Genomic DNA, 19,257 nt, shown 5'->3' on the forward strand with positions numbered 1-19,257 from the left:
CTAATTTTGTTCATTTTTGTATTGACAAAAATGTTCAATAAAACGAGAAAAACGATAATTATCGACGGCCAATGACAGTAAGTTTACTTTATTTTTATTAATATTACAGTTTCGGGATGACCTTTCGGAAGATTCTAGGAGAATATGACCACGTGGGTAAGATGACTTGGCCATATAAATAAGCAAAAGGACGATTCCAATTTCACCGCATTTCGTGTCGAATTCAGCATGGCGGACGCAAATAAATATGGAATGACGAATCGTGTCTCTCGTACTTGCCTTTCTTCCAGAAGCAACCAGGTGAAAATAAGGTCAAGTCTTGAAAGAGCAGTCTCGTAGGGCTTCGCTAAACGGATGAACTTACGAGTTGATCTGTCTCTTCGGAAGCCGGAGGATGATTCTTTCGCGCATACTCAACTTGAAACCAGGTAATAGCGCGATCTGATCAAACTAATCCGCCAAACGTCATTTGAGCTAACCAAAGCAAGAAGCCATCTTTCTAAAAATGGACTCAACGAACCTAAAAGCGATTCTTCTATTACTCTGAACTTATTCAATTATTGTCAAAACTAGATTAATTTATTCCCCAAAAATTTTCCTCGTTGATATCAATTTTTTGAACAATTAGTATGATCAATCTTTTGGCTCGAAAACCTGAGTTAAAATGGCAATTTAATTTGTCTCGATGAGTTACAGTCAGGGTTGGGGCTCAGACCTGAGTCAGGGAATGAAGAGATACGAGAACCCTGACTCAGGTCTGAGCCCCCAAATGGCCCCTGACTGCAACTCATGGAGACAAATTAAATTGCCATTGAAAATTTATCAAGATATCGATCGTTACTGTATTTTCTCAATTGAAGGCTATCAAGATCATTTTTTGCCGCCGAAATTGAAGTGGTGTTCAGCCGACGAAATTATCAGATGTTTGGAGAACACTTTTTGTTTTCGAAAACTAAAATTGACTTTTCCCGTCGCCTTCTCGTCGGTATTCGAATCATCGTCAATTAACTGTATCTCGGTTTCGCTTGCTGTTTCGTTCCAAGGTGCTGACAAGTCAAGTTCGAGAAAATGAAAGGCGATCAGCCCCATCCGAAATGCATTTGGTTCAAGACATTCATTAATTTCTTATTACGGTATTGAATCAATGAAACCATTATACCATTATATTTAATCGACTCGTGATTCTCAAATGAAGTCAATAATTAACAATTTTTTGCATGTTCATTGTCACAAAAATTTTTGACTGCTAATGATCTTGAATGACGGAAAGACATTGTCAGATCGAAGGGATGAAAGATAAGCCGCATTTTTGGCATCAAAAACCAGTGGATTATTGAGCCAATAAGGAGGTTTTATCGAGTTTACTCGTAAGAGTGGGACTCGGACCGACGGCCTTGCACACTCCTCCACACTCGCGAATAAGAGGGTTGCGTCAGGAAACCAAAAAAATAAAATTCGAAAAATTTTGCGTGGGCGGCAGCTCAGCTGCTGATTGGCCGGTTAGTCTAATCAAGTCTTTTGATTTGTTGAAACGAACACAAAAATGTCGAGAATTTCGCGTTGAAATTTTCAACCAATCAGAAGCCTTGATTCGTCTCACCGGCCAATCAGCAGCCGAGTAGCCGCCCACGCAATATTTTTGAAATTTTTTTCGGTTCCCGACCCCATCCCCTTTTATTTGAGATTTTTCAGATCCTGACTCAGGTTTTCTTTACAGGTTGCCCAGCCAAGAGCAATGAAACTGTCCCCGTCATTTTCCAGCCCTAGCTTTCAAACTATCCAAAGCCGGGGACGATCCTCATAAGAAATATATGAAGATCCTCGTCAATATGCGCTTAGGGAAGCTTACAGTATTAACAGTATCTTCCCTAACGTGGAAACAACGTGTTAAACTCTCGAGCGCTATCGGCTGTTTTGCGGTTTAAAGTAAGCGGCCGATTGAATTTAAATTGAAAAGCTCTTGCGAATTTCGCAAAATATTTTGTTTTTCAAAAAAAGTGTAAGAAGATGAGAATTATCAAGATCCTGCTGAGTCTTATTTATGCGGCTTCAGGCATTGGTTAACAAAAAATGAGAAGGGAAGGGAAGTGATAGCTTCACGATGAAATTTGGTGATGATGAGGGTAAGTTATCAAGTTATTTTTCCTTCTTTAGGAAGACTTATTTGGCAAGCGAGAAAATATAATTTTAGCTCTTTTGAACGATTTTGAAACTCGAAAAATCGTCGAAATTTTGGATTTTTGCATCAAAAATAGATTTTTTAATTGATTGTTTTCGAAAATTTGATCATTTTGAGTCAAAATCTAGCCGATTTTTGCTGAGTAACCAAAAAACGGCTCTGACAGATTCGAGATCTAAGATAGATCTACTTAAAGACCTCTTAAAAAAAGCCTTAGCATTTGCAGCTTCGGGGTTTTTCAAGACTAAAGTTGGGGTAATCGAAGGGAGTACCCTTTAAATCTTTTTGGCTTCTTCGTGATTTACTTGAAGGTAAAAGTTCATGAAACAATATCATTTCGACTAGAAAAACACAGTTCGAAAATTGACAAGAATTGAACTGACATTTCTACCGGCTTTTGCGCAAATAATTATTGTCATCTAGCCATTCGCTCTTCAATATGCATCAAGTCGTTCGGTGCATTTTACATAGATGATAGATCTACGGTCGAAGAGACATTATCCAAATAATTCATCTCGCCCCAATATCATCCCATAAGTTAAATTGTTAATCCAAACTGAGCATCGATGTCGCTCCTTCCACAATTCAACACTGATAAACCAGGTAATCATCCTTTTTACGAGACACCCATTTGCGTTCAAAACCAGTATTAAAAAGATGATCGATTCTCAAGCTCTTTTAAGGCGGACACAAAATGCTGAATGTTGTTGACAAACTGCGCGCGCTAAAGGCGAAACTCAAGGAGGGAAAAGGAAAGAACAATTTCAACTTCTCCGATGAGTTCAAAAACAGATTGTAAGTTTTTGGCTCAAAAATATTTCTTCAATTTTATGATTAATCGAATTCTTTAAATTCTTATAAATTATGGGAACCGATGAAAATTTCGACAAATTTTGCGTGGAAATTTTCAACCAATAAGAAGCCTTCTAGACCTGGCTTACTAGCTAATCAGCAGCCGAGTAGCCGCCCACGCAAAATTTGTCGAAATTTTTTGTCGGTTCTTTCGACTATCTTTTGGTCCACCCTAGCTGAGATCCCAAAGGGGTGGTGTCTGGAGTCGACAAAAAAATCCCGACAAAAAATTTTGTCGAAATACCATAAAAAATTTCCAAATCGGGCTTCGGCTGTCGACCAGAAAATTTCGACAATTTTTTTCCGCGAAACAAAAATGAAACACAAACTGATCCCTCTTTAACCCAGTCAATCAAAAATGAAAGGGATCACAAAATGAAAATTTTGCGATTTTTCCTGTCGAAATTCCATAAAAATTTTCAAATCGGGCTTGCGCTGTCGAAATTTTTTGTCGATTCCAGACACCACCCCATCCCAAAGTCTTCAAACCCTAACCCTATGTTTTTCCTTTCAGATTGGAATTCAACCACCAAAACCAGCAAGCACAGACTGGAAAAAGCGCCCAAGCCTTTCTTCTTAATCCTATCTAAAACCGGTTTCTATTGTATAGCACAAAATAAATGCACTTTTATACGAATCGCTCTTTTTCTCCTTTTTTCATCAATTATTCACCCAAAAAGAGAGAAAAAAAGAGGTGACTTACAATTTTTTTATGGTTCGCTAAGTATCGTTTCATTTGTCGAAAAACATTGACTTTGACCTTCGCTCATTTAATATCTGATAAGTACGCCCTTAAGAGAGAAGACGACGAGGTGTAAGATTTCAAATTGCAAGTCAAATTGATTGCCTTTAGTACTGTAGCAGAATTTTTATTACAGCGAGCGAGACTTGTTAAGCTTGATATTTACCGAGAGCAAATACAAGAAGAGCTGAATAAAAAATTTTCAATGACGACAGCAGACTTTGGCGAAAGCGAAGTTAGAAAAAATGAAACAGGTGGCCAACTAGAGCAGAGAAGCATGGCAGAGCAGATAATTGGAGCGATTTTGGGCAAGGGTTTATTGCCAAAGGTAAGGATTTATGCTGACATTTTATGGATCAGGGTTTTCATTGGCCGGAAGGCCGAATACAGCAATCTTATTGGTAATCCGAAAATTCACTGCCATTTCTTGGTTTAGTCCCATTTTATCGCCAATAAGAAATTTTAAAGGCAGAAAAAATTCAGAAAAATAATTAAGGTCGCGATTGCCCTAACAATTGTCCTGGTCACTTATGCATTTTCCCGTTTCCGGCCGAAAAAGAAAGCCAAATAAAATCCGTCCAGACTTTATCTTGCCCGATAAAAATGAAGAACAACAAATATCACAATCAAACAAAGACAAATCTTTACCGGCTGAAATCAAGGAAGAAAATGTTCAAAAGAAGAAAAATTTTAAGGAAGAGAAAAAGAGGGAGAAAAAGAAAATAAGGGGTGCTGGAAAACTTGAAGAATTATTGAACGAAGAATCAGAGGACTTTTTCGATTCGGAAAAGGAAGAAATCGAGGAAAACGACTTCAAATTCAAGACAACGAAAATCGAGAGAAAGAATCAATTTCAAGAAGCCAAGTCATCACCTGAAAAGATTCCCTTAGTAATCGACATCGGAAGCACTTTTACGAGATTCGGCTACGCAGATGCGGAGCAACACGCGATTGAGATTCATCGCTCCGTCGTGGGAAGCATGCGACAGCAAATATCAACAAAAGATGAGAAATTTTATGGTAACACCGCGGCGCAAAAGTCTAGCTTACTCAATCTCTCAACTTTTATCAATCATGATATCGTCGATTGGTCTTCCTTGATTTCCTCATCAAAACTTTCAACTTTGACATTTCCGCACAACCAATCGTCCTAACCGGCCGACTCACACCATCTGATCACCAAAAAGCCCTTCAATATTTCATGGAATACGAACATGTCACTGAATTTCTCTATCAACCACAAGCGGTTATGGCCACTTATGGCAATGGACTTACTGGAGGCCTGTCGGTCGTGGCGGGAGCGAGGGGTGTCGAAATTGTTCCAATTTACGATGGGGAAGAAATTGAACGATCAAAGTTCTTTTCGCCTTTTGGAGGAGAAATTATGCAGGAACGAATGAGGGTTTTTCTCAGAGATGAGCGAGATCGACCATTGAATGTAAGGACAACCCGATTTCTCGTTGATAAAATGATTTTCTAGAGCTTTTCTGAAAAGGAATTTCTTCGTCTTGCAATGCAAAACAACGCCGTCTTCAATGGTGTTCCAAAAGTCGACGAAGTTGTTCTTCCAGATGGTGGGCGAATCAATCTTTCTGACGGACTAAGAGTCTGTTCTCGCGCCATCATCCCCGAATATCTTCCAATTTCCAAATCGCTTCAAAGGTTTTTCCCAATGTTGTGATTTTTCTTTATGATTTTTAGCTGCGATAAGGATCTGCTGGAAAGTGGAGTTTTCTCGCAATGCGTCTTTAGTGGAGGCTTATCGAATATGACCAATTTCAATCAAGGTATTCTTCAATACACAAAAGCAGCACGATCTAAAAAACCGCTAGAATGTATTTCGTCCATCAAAGACGCATTCATCGACATTCGCCAAAACCGAAAAATATGGTCAACTAGAGCAACTCATCGAAATATGCGAATTTCCTCCTTCACTCAACCAGGTTTTTAATCAAGCAGCCAAAGCCCTAGATATGTTTAGATCCGGAATTATCTCCTTGGAAAGGAGCGTCCATAATAGCAGAAACAGAGAGTATCAGGAAACCGCGAAGTATAACAGACTCACTTTACAAAGATTATGGTGTGAATATTCTCAAACGATTCTGAAAACAAAATGTCTGTATTAGTTCATTCTACTCAACTGCCAAATAATAAAACGATTCTAGCTTCATAATTTATTCAATGAATATTTCCACAAAGAATATTTCGAATGTAAACATTCATTCCTGGCGAATCACAACCCTTTGGCTGAGTCTTTTTCGCCCCCATTTCCACTTCAAACTCGTTTCGCCCAAAAGTTGGTTCGACCATTTTGCTTACAATTTGAGCTGATCGCTGCGTGATGACTTTTTTCATCTCCTCCGCGAGATCGCTAGAAATGATTCCAGCAGAAGAGATGATGTCCCAGTCTGGTTTGCATTTTCGCTCGCACTCGTCTTCTCGTTGGAAGTTGTTGTTGGTTCCAGCGCAGCCGCCAAATCTGAAATTGATGAATATTATTGACGGTATTTATCGATGGGGAGGTCCTTAAATGATGGTCAAACTTTAAGTGGCTATAAAGTTAACTTTGCCACTAAGGGTATCACTGTCTTATCTCAAGTTGTCTTGTACATGAACATCCGAATTTACGAATCGTCACGTGACTGTCTTTATCGCTCTTACCGAAATTGCTTGCACATTCTAGAGTTAGCATCAAACGCCCATCTCTGATGATTCGCGGCGCAGGGGCCCCTGACAATATCTTCCAAACAGCCGAATTCGATGAATTTTCCAAAATATCGACATCCAGCTTTTTCGAGATCTCCAGCTGAAAACTGATCTTTGCATTCTTCTAAGTCGAAATCTCGGGCAATTTCTCTCAATTTTGCTCTCGCGTCAAAAGCAAAAATCGAGCTGAAAAAGAAGCTAGAAATCTTCATCCTTTTTTTGTCTCGGATTTTATGACTCAGAATGTCGGAGAGGAAGAAGACGGAGAGGGAAAAAAGAAGCGCTGGAATAATTCCGCCTCTGGCGGGAAAATGATCAGAAGAATGGATTTATCAGCAGGAAATATTTTTATTTTGAAAAGAAGCAGATTTTAGAAATGAAGCGAATTGGAGGAGATTTTGTAAATAAAAAGAAAATAGCGAGGTTTTTCGAAGACCGGATTTTTTTTTTTTGCGAAAAGAGTAAATCCCCTTTTAGAAAACGGTTTTTCGATAAAAAAAATCATCTTCTTTTTTCTCGATTTTTTTTTCGAAATTCAGTTCTGTCGTGGATTAGCCCGTGTGAGTATTAATTGGATCCCTTCCGGAACTCGTTTTTTTAATCGGCGGTGATTTCGTTTTGGCTCGGCGGGTGATCTCATTAATCAGAAGCGAGTTTTCGCTTTTGCGTTTTTTTTTCCGGCAGAGCAAAACACTGCTTGTTCGAAAATTTCTCGAGTGCCCGGCGAGAGTGGGCCCGAAACGTGCCCCCACTTGTTTTCAAATATCTTACAATCAGCTCAGCTTCTTATTAGGCAACGGAAAAGCCTTTCATCCCTTTATCGCTTATTGATACTGTTGGGGAAAGGAGCATTATCCTCCGCCGCAGGAAATTATCGAATTTTCACTTGAACCGATGTCTGGGAGACAAAAAAAGAAGGATGATGCACTAAATGACCGTAAAAATTGCCACGTTTTGCGGGCTGAACAACAATTTTCAAGTTGCAAGTAATTGGCAAGCTGCAAAATAAGCAGCTTACGTTCAGCATAACCAGTCCCTAATTCATTGACCACGCCGCTTTTTTTATTACAGTCACTCTCAAGAGGATACCCTTAATTTTTATCAAAATAAGTTGAGTTTTTGAAAAATCAAATTAAAATTCTAAATTTTATAAATCAAAAATTACTTTTATTTTTGATTCAAAATTTTTAAAAAGTAAATATAAAAAATTAAAATCAAAATTAGAATTTTTTTAAAATTTAAAATATATTTTTTAAAATTTACATTAAAATTCAGAGAAAATTAAGATTGATATTTTTTGTGGGTGATTTTCTTTACAGTCGCTCTAATACAGTATCAGAGCAAAAAAATAGCTGTGGTAAAATGTGTAAATTCTGGCGAGTCGGGGAGAAAGGCGGTGGCCAGGTTGCGCACGTGTTTTTAGCAAACAGTTTACACCGCCCAAAATTCCAGTGGCTCGAGTTGCTTTCCACTCTTTTTATGAGTGCTCAAACATGGTTGCCCGCTGTTTTGTGCTAAATAGAGTAGGTTCCATGGCAGTTCCGAAGTTATTATTAGCTTTGAGAGGCTTTTTTTGGACTAGTCAATTTTAGAAAGATTTTCTTGAAAAATGAGTTTTCACGAAAAAAATTATGAGAAAAAAAAAAATTCCGAAAAAAATTTTTTTCTAAAAGCGAAAGTTTGGCGATTTGTTAATTTCTTCTATTGTGGTTTTCTAAGAGTCCACATAATGTGGTACTAATTCGGCCAAGAAGCGGTCTCAACGATTTTTTAGGACTCAGCTCTTGTATAAAGCTAGCCGATAAGACCAGATACTCTTCCCACAAACATTTTGCTGCCATTATCTTATCAACGCTTGTATTCTAGATATTGCTTGTTCGAAACTCTTTCGAATAACGATCTTTCCTAAGTTCCAATTTTAGTTGAGCGGTGAGCGGCCGCTCAGCTCGCTCAGCGCAACCGTCCTTTTCCAAGACCGCTCAGCCGCTTGCTCGCTCAACTTGAGAGCATTGAGCAGTGAGAGATTAAGTAAGCGAATGAAAAAAATAGAATACGTTTTCTAAAATAAAGGGTTGAATAAGGTCAAACCTTTTTCTTTTCTCATAAATTATGATTCATAATTGTAAAATTGTTTTCGATTATCGAGAAAGTCCGAATATGAATATTTGATTATGAAAACCATAAAATAAGGATCGAGTTTCTACTTTAGATTTTTTATTTTTCTGGATTTCTGATTACTTAATTTTACTAATTTCGTCGTATGAACAGAAAATTCCTTGATAAATATACCTATTTTTTCGATGAATCATTCTAAAGATAACTCTTTATAATAAGTTGTTGACTTGCAGACATCATCGTTCTAAGTGCCTGTACTTGAAAAATCTCAATATCAAACACGTGTGGAGTCAAATCTTTATACAGTCTTTATTTACAGAAATGATAAAAAAGAAATTCAACAGAATTCTAAACTTGGTCGTTTTCCGTCGGTATCGATGAATTCTTCGTTTCATTCGAGAGTCCGGAATTGCCCAAAACTCCTGGATTCGATTTCCTGAGCTTTGGCGCATGTTTTTCGCAGTATTTTTTGAAGTCGCGTTCCTTTTCAAAAGAGTGTTTAATCGCTTTTTGAGCAAATATAGTGTTTTATAGCGCGACGGTTATTTTCGTGTTTTGTGGTTAAGGCGATCAGCGGGAAAAATATTTATGGGAGCGGAGCACGATAATTTGGAAAGAACGTTTTTCGGGTTTGTTTTTTGAACGGAAAATATCAGTTTTTCTGAGCTCGGCAACCTGTTTAAAAAACCTGAGTCAGGGTTCAAGTCCATCTCAAAAGCCGCGCAGCGGCTTTCCTAAAAAAGAAGCCGCGGAGCGGCTTCGAAAAATTATCATTTGAAAAATTTGGCGAAGCCGCTTCGCGGCTTCGTCTGTAAAAGAAGCCGCTTTGCGGCTCCTGAGATGGACTCTTCAGAACCTGACTCAGGTTTTGGACACAGGTTCTCGAGCCATAAAACCAATATTCCATGCTTCAAAAAAGCTTGAAAAATTGAAAGAGATGAAAATGTGTTTCAAAAACGCCATGAAAACGAATGTTTTGAAATTTATACTTTTCGCATTTTTCGCGGTTTCTAAAAAAGGTGAAAGGTATATTTTTTGTTTTAGTTTGTTTGGCGCAGCTTTGTTTATCGCCTTTTTCGAGGGATAACCATTCGTGAAACGCTTTTTTCGTGTTTTTTTAAATGTGGACTTCTGAAGATCAACACTTTTCCTGTTTGTGAAATAAGAAGACTTCTATTCCGTGCCAAGTTGCGACCAAGGCGAGAATTAAAAATACAGCGGCGGCAGCTGTCGAAATTGGAATTAAGAGTTCGCCATTTGTTTGGAGAAGCTCGCGAAAGGCGACGTAGCAGCCTAAGTGTTGGTCTCCTTATTTTAATTCAATGGTAATTTTTGGGGGAAAAAGCTTCCTTTTCGAATAGACCTATTCCTGAGTCATAAACCCTTAAAAATTCCATCTCAGAAGTCTTGTTCTCCGCAATGGTCGGCAATTCAGAATGACAAAAGAGCTCGCTTGGGTTTTCTAAAAATTCTTCTGGCGGCGACAATTGAACGCAACAGGAACTGGGCAAATCGTAACGAGATGCCAAAGATGTACCGTTAGAGGTTGCTTTTTCTTCTTGATAGTGGGAGGACCAGTCGGAGAAGGATTCGACTCCGCAGCAGCCGAGAATGTCTTTTTTGGGATGAAATTCTAGAGAAGTTCTAGAGAAAACAATCATAAGTATATAAACAAATATGAAACTTAAGGGGGTAGATATCAAGAATAAGATTTCTTCGCAGATTTTTTTTTAATTTTTATCATATTTACCCCCTTATTTTTGTCCTCAAAATTTACTTCAGGAAATAGATAAAGGTCTAAACTTTTAGTTTCTGGATAAAAATAAGGGTGTCACTATGAAAAATTTCGGAGGAAATGCTGCAGCAAAATGTCGATTCTTGATTTCTACCACCTTAAAAAACCATAACTATGTGGTTACTCTGATAGGTTTATTTTTTTTTTTGAAAATTCAAATTGATACAAGTTATTAAATAAAAATACTAATTTTAGCTTCCCAATCTTTAGATAACCCTAGAACTTTTTGATCCCTTCCTTGAAGATTCTCGAAACTCTGCCGATCCCTAAGATCACTTTTTGTTTTGGCAAACAAATGCCAAAAGATGCCTTTTGCCCTAACGAGGTCGGAATTGTTTTTAGGAATTTCCGTTACGAAAATATTTCTAAACAAAAACGACAAAACGCCACAACAGATTAGAAGAAAGCCCTGTATAAAAATCAAAATACTGTTTTCCTGTAAACAACCGATCGCGCCGAAAATGAACGAAAATACCAACAAGCAGCCGGCAGAGGTCCAGAGAAAGGGAAGCATGAAGAAAATTCGAGAGAAGAATTCTTCCCTAGAACCAAGCAAATTAGAAACGGGTCGCTGGAGGTATTTTTAGCTTACCGGAAAAAGCGAATTTCTCCCATTCCGGTCACAATTAGCATAATTCCTGATAGAGCTTTGGAAATTGGAAAAAAAATATTGAGAAAAATGTTACATTTGCAATGTTGCTAGTATAAAGGAGAAAGAGCTAGATTTTTATTGAAACGTAGTTTCCCAAAAAAAATTATTTATATTTTTTAACTGAACCAATTTTCAGGGTCTGGAAATAACAAAAACAGATAAAGATTCATTTTTTCAAAATTATGAGAAGTAAGATTTTTCCCTGATTTTTATACAAAAGTAAGATCGAAAAGAAAAGATCGATTTTAATCATAAAAACGAACCAAGAAAATCAAACCAAGCGGTTCAATTAAATTGAAGAGTAGAAAATGCCTTGAAATTATTTTTTTTCTTGCGATTTTTATCATAAAATTGATCAAAATGATCGAGAACTTGTCTGTTTGCACGAAAAGTTCAATATTGAATAATTATAGTTGCCGTTTGAAAGCTCTTTCCTGACATAAACGAGCAAAACAAAATGAAAACATTGAGAAATTCCAGCAAAACTCTTCTGTCCGTCTTCTCCCATTCTCTACTGACGATTTTTGTCAAACTTTCTCTTCTCATTTCTCTTTTTTCTTCCCCATTTTTCTTCTCTCCCAAAAAGGGAAAAGGCGGAATTCTTGTGTTTTTCGAAATCTTGGCAAAAGTCGCGTATTTTCGAAAAAAAGATCAATTCAGCAGTTTTTTCTTTGAAATATTTTTACAGGGGATTAGAAAAAAGTACCCATGAGCAAACAAGGAAAAACCGCTCGATCGTGAAAGCTCAGGCAACGGAAAACTGGCGCAAGAGAGCACCGCGCGGCGCCGCGTATTTCGACGCGTAAAGGGTCAACATATGTTTTTTCAAGAAATTACTGCTTGTAAACATACGTGTTTATACATTTTCCAGACATGTAATTTTATCGGTAAGACGTCAAATTTCACGAGAAAACACTTTCTAAGATAAAGTATACCAAGATTTTGAAGGTTATCGAAGATCTAAGAATCAAGAAAAAGCATACATTGCGATGAGGTTATGTTTTGATCTCATTTATTATAAGAATAAGGACTTTTGGTTTAAAATGCTTTCTTTGCGGCGATGCGAGTAAATTTCATGACTTTCCATTTCAGAAATAATCATCATTTTTTCATTTTTAACTGTATTTATGGTCATTTTCTAGCGCCGCTTGCGATGCAGATGCTATAATCCATATTTTTCACAGCTTGCCTAAGGTACCATTGAACGGAAATTTTTCGGGTCGTCAGCTGTAGATAGCGATCGAAAAATGGAGAATATGCTGAATACGAAATGAAAGTTTACATATTTTATGGGTCTCAAAAACTTTAACTGTCAGAAAAAAATGGTCAAATCATTGTTTATACCCTTAATGCACCGCTCATTGAGCATTTGAAACATGCTCAAGGAGCAATTTTCTCAACAAACCGGATGAATTATGTGTTCAAATACTTAGAAAACGTGGCTACACCCTTAAGTGACTACTTCCGACGCAACACAATCATCAACTTTCAGCATTAAATGTTGAGTAAAATAATCAAGATCATCATCTTAATCATCTCTTCGTCAATTCAAGTGGGAAACAATAACTTGACATAAGATAATTCACTGACATTGGTAGTCGTGAAAACGTGTCAAGTTTATTCACCAGCATCAAAAATTACTTTGTCTATCCGCCAATCGAATTATTCGAATTTCGAGATGGTTTCTAGCTTTTTTTTCATTCGATCATCACATTTTATTTATAGTCAATATCGAGAAACATCGTGTTAATTAGAATGATTGCATAAATATCGTCTATTTTCAGAACTTGATTATCAAATTTATGTAACCGTCAATTTAAAATAGGTTCCGATAGATTTATTTTGTTCAAGAAAAAAAATCCTATTGATTTGATCTCCCCATTTAACGGAATTAGGGGTCTTTGCTTAAGGGGGTCGCCAACGATTTTGCGAAAGTTGGAATTCTAGATATTGCGAATTTCGAAAAATCGTTGGGGACTCCCTTAAGACAAAGAAAATCCGTTAAAATTGAGATCCCTTTTAACGGAAAAAAGGTTCTGGCTTAAGGGGGTCCTCAACGATTTTGCGAAAGTTGGAATTTTAGAAATAGCCAATTTCGGAAAAATCCTTGGGCACCCCAATTTTTCAATTTTTCGGCACTTTTGATTGGCGGAGAGAAAAAAAAGTAGGGACCTTTTTTCTTTGTCTTTTATTGGGCTATCAGAATCTAAAAAGAAAATTCGGAAATTCCGACTTTCGCCAAACCGACTACAACCCCCTTAAGAAAAAGAAATTGAGGCCCCTTTTTAAACAAAAATAATCAAAATTAAAAATTTCAGCAAAAAATTTTTATTGAAGTAAATTTGATCATCAGAATTTCCGAATCATAAGTTTGACAGAAAAATTGTAAAAAAAGAACAGTAAGCTAACAGTAAGTGTTCCTCTTCGCAGCAACAGTTTCATCATCAACATTATTGAAAAAAGAGTCGCAAGCGTCGAGAAGCCGGTAGGAAATCTGGAATCCTCTGTATTCGAAAAGCGCGTCTGTTCTGAAAACCGCGTCGAGATCTTCTCCAATGTAAATTGATGGCTTAGCCTCCTGAGCAGCAAAAGTCGTGAAATATTGATTCTCAGTCGTAGTTGTTGCTGGAGCAGTTGTTGTTGCGCCGTTGTTGACGATGTTGGTTTCTTGTTTGTTGCAGTGTTTTTCGCCGTTGATTTTCAGGTAATCAAAAGCGCACTAGAATTTGATTGAATCTCTTCTAGCGATATGTTCGACTTACATCAGCGTCCATTTCAATGTCAAAGTCGACAAAATCCAGGACCAAAATCTCCCTCGGCGCGACCGATTTTGCATACGATTTCGTGACGCCCTTTGAGTAGCCATTTGGGTAGCCGGGGGAAGACCAAGTTCCAGAGTTTCCTTCGAGCACTTGGACGGTGGAGGAGGCAGAGGCGGCAGCGGCAAAGATAATTGAAGCTTTCATGTCCTGAAAAAAATGTTGCGCGACAGGAATTCGAGGAGGGATGAATTAAAAAGTGAAAAATTCCAGAAATTTCAAAAAAATTTGAAAAAAAAAACTGAAAAAAAATGAAAAAAAAACTGTCAAAAAAACCTGAGTCAGGATTTGGAAAACCTTCATAAAATCCTGGCTCAGGTTTTCAGCCCTGTTTTGTATTCCCTTACCTTTATCTTCGGCTAAGTTTTCTCTCTCTTTTGATGCTTTTTGCCATCTTTTTCTGCGTTTTAAAGCGGTAGAGATTGCCTCAAGGCCATGAAGTAAGACTGAAACTGCTTAGCAAGAATATGCAAAATGACGTCTTAGCTAAATTTTTCCGTGGAACGTGGAGAAGGACTCCAGCATTGTCAAAATAAAGGATCAGAATGGACGCTTTGTTTTTGCGCTCTTGAGAGAGATAATTGATTTTTAGACACTTCAAATTGAGCCGTGAAAAGTTGAGCTTATTTATTAAAAATCAAGAAAAAAAAAGAAGAAATTAGCAGTTTCGCTTTTGTTTCGCAACAACGTCATGATCATAAGCATTCAACGAGCAGAGATCGACGACTTCGTAGTTGATGACGAATCCCCTGCTTTTGTAAATTCCGTCGACGGAGATTTTCGCGTGCAGGTCCTCGGTGACGTAGATCGTGTCGAATTCGCTGAGATTGAGACTTGCAGCGGTGGCGGTGGTCCAGCCGACGGTGGATGTTTGCATTGTTGTGTATTCGGAACCGGAGTCGTCGGCGTATGCAGATTCAAAAGATGTGTTGCAGTATTTGTCGCCGTTGATGGAAAAGTAGTTGTAGCGGCACTAGAAAAAAAAAAATTCAATGAAAAAAAAATAAATTAATCTGTTCATTAGTCCTCATTTTTGACTGGAATCTGATTGGCCTACCGGCAGATGATCTGATTGATCGAAAATTCGACTTTAATTTTGATCAAAAATGTCAAATATTTTGGTCAATTCTCGATTCTTCCCTATTTTTATCATGAAAAAGAGACTCAGACTTACATTGAAATCGCTCTTGATATCAAAATCCTGGATATTGATCACCAGAACTTCATCCGGACCAACAGCCTGGGAGAACTCGTATCGGTAAGCTCGACGATCGGGAGAGGACCAAACTCCCGATGAACCGGCAGAAGCGGCGGCAGCGAAGAAAATTGAAGTTTTCATTCTTTATCTTCGTTTTTGAATTCTCTTTTTGATAAAAATTCATGTCATTCAGTCGATTATAAAGCAGAATGAAAATGGCCTGCGGGATCAAAATCAACAAATTTGCAATAAAAATCCTTGGAACCAACTTTCGTGCCTCTCCCTCCAAATGTTTTAGGTAAAAATAGACTTGTTCACGTGAAAATGCGGCATTTTAGGCAATGTTGTTATATTTAACGACGCTTTATGCATGTTCAGAAATAAAAGAATGAATCCATTTGAGATATTTCGCCACATTCGTGTACACACCGGGGCTGTTTTCTTCTCCACAGCCGAATCCCCAGCTCGTTACGCCAACAAGGGTCCAGCTACCGGCAGAAACGCAAACCAGAGGGCCGCCAGAATCGCCCTGGCAAGTGTCGACGCCGCCTTCCATGAAACCAGCACACATTTGTGAACGGTCCTATATTATATTATATTATATTATATTATATTATATTATATTATATTATATTATATTATATTATATTATATTATATTATATTATATTATATTATATTATATTATATTATATTATATTATATTATATTATATTATATTATATTGAAGAATAACCGACCTTTATGGAACCCTCAAGTAAGGCCTTGCATTTGTTAAACTCAACAATCGGCAGCGTCGCCTTGTTCAACATATTTTTGCTTCCATCCGTCTTTCCAAACCCGGATATGGCGCAGACAGCATTTGGTGATGGCGAGTACCGGGAGCTATTCGGAAGGCATGCTGGTCGGACAAACTCGGAATATTTCCATTTCCCGTGGATGAGAAGAAGAGCGATGTCGCCATAAACGACGTCTTCGTTGTAGTTGTGATGGTCGAGGACTTTTTGATGGCGAATTGTTGGTATCCATCTTCTCGGCTGGCTTTTCGGAAGCCTTTGGAAACATGCCCCGCCGAAACAAAGAAGTCATGTCTACTGACATCCGCCGTACAGTGAGCTGCAGTGATGACAACATTTTCTGAAACGATGGTTCCTCCGCAGAAGACATCGCCATTTCCATCACGTAGGCGGAGAGCGACCTGCCATGGGAAGTTTCCAGATTCAGCTTCGGTTCCGCCCATGATTCGCAGTTCGCGCTTTTGGTTTCCTGCTCGTCTTCCTCGGCGAAGAACGTGCTTTTGATTGGCTTATTTCGATCATGGATAAAATGCTTGTAAGCGTGGAAAACCATTCCTGAGGAAAATGACCATTGATATTCAATCGACTTGGCTTTTCTTCTTTCGGCCCCCAGCTCGCGCTATTCTCAACCATCCCGCATCTCATTTCATTCCAATCAACTTCACTTGATGATGACGGTTGATTCTCTTCCTCGCAGGTCTTTATTCCACAGAATTCCCAGCGAACATCGGGATCAGTTGTGTAGCACCAGGCGCCACTTGGAGCTTCGTCGGGACCAAAGTCGAGGTTTCTGCAGTGATTGTGGTTGCCGATGTAGGACATGTCATGGCGATGAGGGCGCTGAAAAAGATGAATTTTGAGAAAAAAGAGGATCAGACCTGATCTTGCCTGGGCTCGGCAACCTGTGTAGAAAACCTGAGTCAGGGTCTGAAAGAGCTGAAATGAAAACCCGCTGTGCGGCTTTTTTTAACAACGAAGCCGCGTAGCGGCTTCGCGAATATTACCATAACAATCGATAAAAAATTCTAGCGAAGCCGCTCTGCGGCTTCGTTTTTAAAAAAACCGCTGCGCGGCTTTTCATTTAAGCTTTCTCAGACCCTGACTCAGGTTTTCTACACAGGTTTCCGAGCCCAAGATCTTGCCAGTTTTGACATTTTCGTCCACTCAGCGTTGTTGATTTCGTTCCGACATAATCCGACCCTGGAATCGGCAAACTAAGCGTTTGACAATCCAGCTGTTTCTCAATCTCGTAGTCGAATTCGGTCGAGTTGTAGTCGTACGCATCATAGTCCGCGTTGAAATTCTGATAGTCCGATCCCGAGTAAAAGTAGTTTCCGAGATGTTCGCCTAAAATCGTGTTCCAATCAATGTGGTAGTCGTTTTCATAATCGTCTCCGGAAGAAGAGTCATCCTCGTAGTCGTCATAGACGGACGAGGAAGATGTTGAAGATGACTCATCCGCTTGATCATCGCATCTTGGAACATCGCAGTATTCAAATCTGACATCTGGGTCGGTCGTGTAGCACCAGGGTCCGTTTTCATCCCCGTCCGGATTTCGACAGTAATTTCTATTGAACTTCGGCCGCCTTGGTCTGTATTTCGGCTCGTGGGGTCGATTCTTTGACCAGTGCTGGCAAGTCAAGCCGGACGTCGTTGTTGACAGCTTTCCTTCGTATGGCGCGTCAGGTGACCAGCAAGTCTTTGGCGTTCCGTCGTTGCAGTCGGTGATTTCGCAGTATTCAAACCGAGTTCCGGGGTCGGTTGTGTAGCACCAGGGTCCTTTTGGATCGTTGTCCGGATTTCGGCAGAAGTTGTGGTTGGTTTCTCGAGGGCGAAAATTTGGCTTTTTGGAGTTTTGTTTTTGCTCGAAAAATTTCATTTTTATGATTTAGGCTCACCTTAACCCTAACCCTAACCCCGAGCTCAATTTCAAAACTCTTTCTCGTGAGGATAATCCGCATTCCACCGCTGACATCTTCTTCCACTAGCAGTTACAGAAGTCTCTCCTTTGTAATGAAAAACGCAATTTTTCGAGCCCTCAATCGCACTCGCCAAAAATGCAAAAATTTTCATCAAAAACGATGATTTTTTCAGACTTTTCAAAGCTTCGCTTGAAAATTGAAGAAGGGACAATTAATGTTTATTTGTCAATTCGAAAAAGAAACAATCAGCTGTCGCTTTGTCTCCATGATAAATGATGTCCGAGCAAGTCAGCTGATTGATAACGAATCTCCTCAAGAAAATTAAATGAATGAAAAAGTAGACTTTTCGAAAAGTGATTATTTTTGCGAAAAAAACCAAAGTTCATTGTAAGATATGTTCAATATTTGAAAATGCCCGCGCTATTTACCCATTCGACAAGACTCTTTGATTCGCAGCTTTCATTTCAATCCCGGAGGCGGGAGATTTTCTAGACAGCTTCTTTTTGAAAGAAATTTTTTCTGTTTTTTTATCAGATTTCATCAAATTTTTTCAGAGAAAATGTCGCTTGAATTTGTCTACTTTGATATCCAAGCCCTTGGACTTATGCCACGACTTGTTCTGGAGGTAACTCTTTATTTCTCATAAAACTCTAGAATTCCCTCTTTCAAGGCCAACAAGATCGATTACGTCGATTCCCGAGTTGACCTGATAAAATGGTTCACTGGAGAATCAACTCCTAAAAAATCCGGTAAAAAATTGAAATTTTTTCCCGAAAATTCATGGCACTAGAAACTCCGCTCGGACAAGTGCCCCTGCTCCGAGTGAACGGAAAGGAATTCTGCCAATCGACGGCCATCGTCAACTACTGCGCGAAATTGGCGAAGATTGATCAGATTGAGCCACTCGAAGCTCTCAAGGTTGATATGTTTGTCGAAACGGCGAAAGAAGTGTTTGACAAAATGCGACTTGCCTCTTACCCGGCCCTACAGGAACTCGGATTCAATCAAGAAAAAAGATTTCGAATTTCTCCGCGAAAAAATCCGTCGAAAAGACTGTGAAAGCTGAAGAAGACCCAACCTGGCAAAAACGAGGAGCCGCCTTCTTCGAAATTTTCAAGAAAAATGCCGATGAAAAATTCGCTCTCATGGAAAAATGTCTCTCCGTTCTTGGTGTTGAAAACGAGTTCGTCGCTGGAAAAGAAACTCTTGGAGACTACTACTGCGTTTTTTGGCTCATGTGCGCGGTCGATTGCGGGCTTGGTGAGTTTCCATAGTGATTCAAGAGCTAAATCATCTTTCAAGATGGTGAGTTGGAAAAGGCCGCTCCAACCGTCGTCAGAATCGCGAAAAACGTCATGTCGAAAAATCAAGCCGTCGAGAAATTCGCCAACAACAAGGAGACGAAATTCTGGCCCTGGTCTCTTACCAACTAAACTGCCAAACAATTTTGCAGCAATTTGACAAAATAAACTTTAGGCAAT

General features: G+C 38.9%; 6 protein-coding genes and 1 long non-coding RNA gene across 7 annotated transcripts; 3 read left to right on the forward strand and 4 right to left on the reverse strand.

The window, feature by feature from the left end:
* The first annotated feature begins 2,866 nt into the window (after positions 1–2,866).
* LOC145695837 (uncharacterized) lies at positions 2,867–3,644 on the forward strand. The gene is made up of 2 exons (XR_014133778.1): positions 2,867–2,974; positions 3,546–3,644. It is a non-coding gene; the product is annotated as an uncharacterized LOC145695837 (long non-coding RNA).
* Positions 3,645–4,852: 1,208 nt separating this feature from the next.
* On the forward strand, positions 4,853–5,950 carry LOC145701170 (putative actin-25). The gene is made up of 5 exons (XM_081778400.1): positions 4,853–5,211; positions 5,254–5,435; positions 5,475–5,560; positions 5,606–5,716; positions 5,755–5,950. The coding sequence occupies exons 1-5, from the start codon at positions 4,975–4,977 to the stop codon at positions 5,877–5,879; spliced, it is 741 nt and encodes a 246-aa protein (XP_081634526.1). The 5' UTR covers positions 4,853–4,974; the 3' UTR covers positions 5,880–5,950.
* LOC145701158 (uncharacterized) lies at positions 5,939–6,721 on the reverse strand. Its single transcript, XM_081778389.1, has 2 exons — positions 6,435–6,721; positions 5,939–6,252 (listed from the first exon to the last, which is right to left on the reverse strand). Exons 1-2 carry the CDS (start codon positions 6,689–6,691, stop codon positions 5,952–5,954), a joined length of 558 nt encoding a protein of 185 aa, XP_081634515.1. The 5' UTR covers positions 6,692–6,721; the 3' UTR covers positions 5,939–5,951.
* A 6,631-nt stretch (positions 6,722–13,352) lies between these two features.
* Positions 13,353–14,231, reverse strand: LOC145708805 (cubilin-like). The gene is made up of 3 exons (XM_081786507.1): positions 14,208–14,231; positions 13,804–14,010; positions 13,353–13,760 (listed from the first exon to the last, which is right to left on the reverse strand). Exons 2-3 carry the CDS (start codon positions 14,005–14,007, stop codon positions 13,446–13,448), a joined length of 519 nt encoding a protein of 172 aa, XP_081642633.1. The 5' UTR covers positions 14,008–14,010; positions 14,208–14,231; the 3' UTR covers positions 13,353–13,445.
* Positions 14,232–14,472: 241 nt separating this feature from the next.
* LOC145708816 (uncharacterized) lies at positions 14,473–15,244 on the reverse strand. The gene is made up of 2 exons (XM_081786516.1): positions 15,035–15,244; positions 14,473–14,833 (listed from the first exon to the last, which is right to left on the reverse strand). The coding sequence occupies exons 1-2, from the start codon at positions 15,197–15,199 to the stop codon at positions 14,519–14,521; spliced, it is 480 nt and encodes a 159-aa protein (XP_081642642.1). The 5' UTR covers positions 15,200–15,244; the 3' UTR covers positions 14,473–14,518.
* A 178-nt stretch (positions 15,245–15,422) lies between these two features.
* On the reverse strand, positions 15,423–17,733 carry LOC145711645 (plasminogen-like). Its single transcript, XM_081789333.1, has 6 exons — positions 16,971–17,733; positions 16,743–16,756; positions 16,424–16,694; positions 16,202–16,362; positions 15,798–16,139; positions 15,423–15,641 (listed from the first exon to the last, which is right to left on the reverse strand). Exons 1-6 carry the CDS (start codon positions 17,731–17,733, stop codon positions 15,423–15,425), a joined length of 1,770 nt encoding a protein of 589 aa, XP_081645459.1.
* A 533-nt stretch (positions 17,734–18,266) lies between these two features.
* Positions 18,267–19,251, forward strand: LOC145701851 (glutathione S-transferase 1-like). The gene is made up of 5 exons (XM_081779070.1): positions 18,267–18,401; positions 18,447–18,525; positions 18,567–18,764; positions 18,827–19,036; positions 19,079–19,251. Exons 1-5 carry the CDS (start codon positions 18,336–18,338, stop codon positions 19,207–19,209), a joined length of 684 nt encoding a protein of 227 aa, XP_081635196.1. The 5' UTR covers positions 18,267–18,335; the 3' UTR covers positions 19,210–19,251.
* Positions 19,252–19,257: the final 6 nt, after the last annotated feature.

This window comes from Oikopleura dioica, chromosome 1, assembly GCF_907165135.1.
Source record: "Oikopleura dioica chromosome 1, OKI2018_I68_1.0, whole genome shotgun sequence".
NCBI classification, from domain to species: domain Eukaryota; kingdom Metazoa; phylum Chordata; class Appendicularia; order Copelata; family Oikopleuridae; genus Oikopleura; species Oikopleura dioica.

Coding starts and splice junctions, on each gene's coding strand:
- LOC145701170 (XM_081778400.1), top strand. CDS start 4,975: ATGGAATACGAACATGTCACTGAATTTCTCTATCAACCACAAGCGGTT. Junction 5,561..5,605: donor TATGACCAATTTCAATCAAG/GTATTCTTCAAT, acceptor AAAAACCGCTAG/AATGTATTTCGTCCATCAAA. Junction 5,717..5,754: donor TTCCTCCTTCACTCAACCAG/GTTTTTAATCAA, acceptor AGATATGTTTAG/ATCCGGAATTATCTCCTTGG.
- LOC145701158 (XM_081778389.1), bottom strand. CDS start 6,691: ATGAAGATTTCTAGCTTCTTTTTCAGCTCGATTTTTGCTTTTGACGCG. Junction 6,253..6,434: donor AGAATGTGCAAGCAATTTCG/GTAAGAGCGATA, acceptor CATCAATTTCAG/ATTTGGCGGCTGCGCTGGAA.
- LOC145708805 (XM_081786507.1), bottom strand. CDS start 14,007: ATGAAAGCTTCAATTATCTTTGCCGCTGCCGCCTCTGCCTCCTCCACC. Junction 13,761..13,803: donor ACATTGAAATGGACGCTGAT/GTAAGTCGAACA, acceptor ATCAAATTCTAG/TGCGCTTTTGATTACCTGAA.
- LOC145708816 (XM_081786516.1), bottom strand. CDS start 15,199: ATGAAAACTTCAATTTTCTTCGCTGCCGCCGCTTCTGCCGGTTCATCG. Junction 14,834..15,034: donor ATATCAAGAGCGATTTCAAT/GTAAGTCTGAGT, acceptor TTTTTTTTCTAG/TGCCGCTACAACTACTTTTC.
- LOC145711645 (XM_081789333.1), bottom strand. CDS start 17,733: ATGAAATTTTTCGAGCAAAAACAAAACTCCAAAAAGCCAAATTTTCGC. Junction 16,140..16,201: donor TCTTCTGCGGAGGAACCATC/GTTTCAGAAAAT, acceptor TAGACATGACTT/CTTTGTTTCGGCGGGGCATG. Junction 15,642..15,797: donor TACTTGAGGGTTCCATAAAG/GTCGGTTATTCT, acceptor AATATAATATAG/GACCGTTCACAAATGTGTGC.
- LOC145701851 (XM_081779070.1), top strand. CDS start 18,336: ATGTCGCTTGAATTTGTCTACTTTGATATCCAAGCCCTTGGACTTATG. Junction 18,402..18,446: donor TGCCACGACTTGTTCTGGAG/GTAACTCTTTAT, acceptor CCCTCTTTCAAG/GCCAACAAGATCGATTACGT. Junction 18,526..18,566: donor ATCAACTCCTAAAAAATCCG/GTAAAAAATTGA, acceptor TCATGGCACTAG/AAACTCCGCTCGGACAAGTG.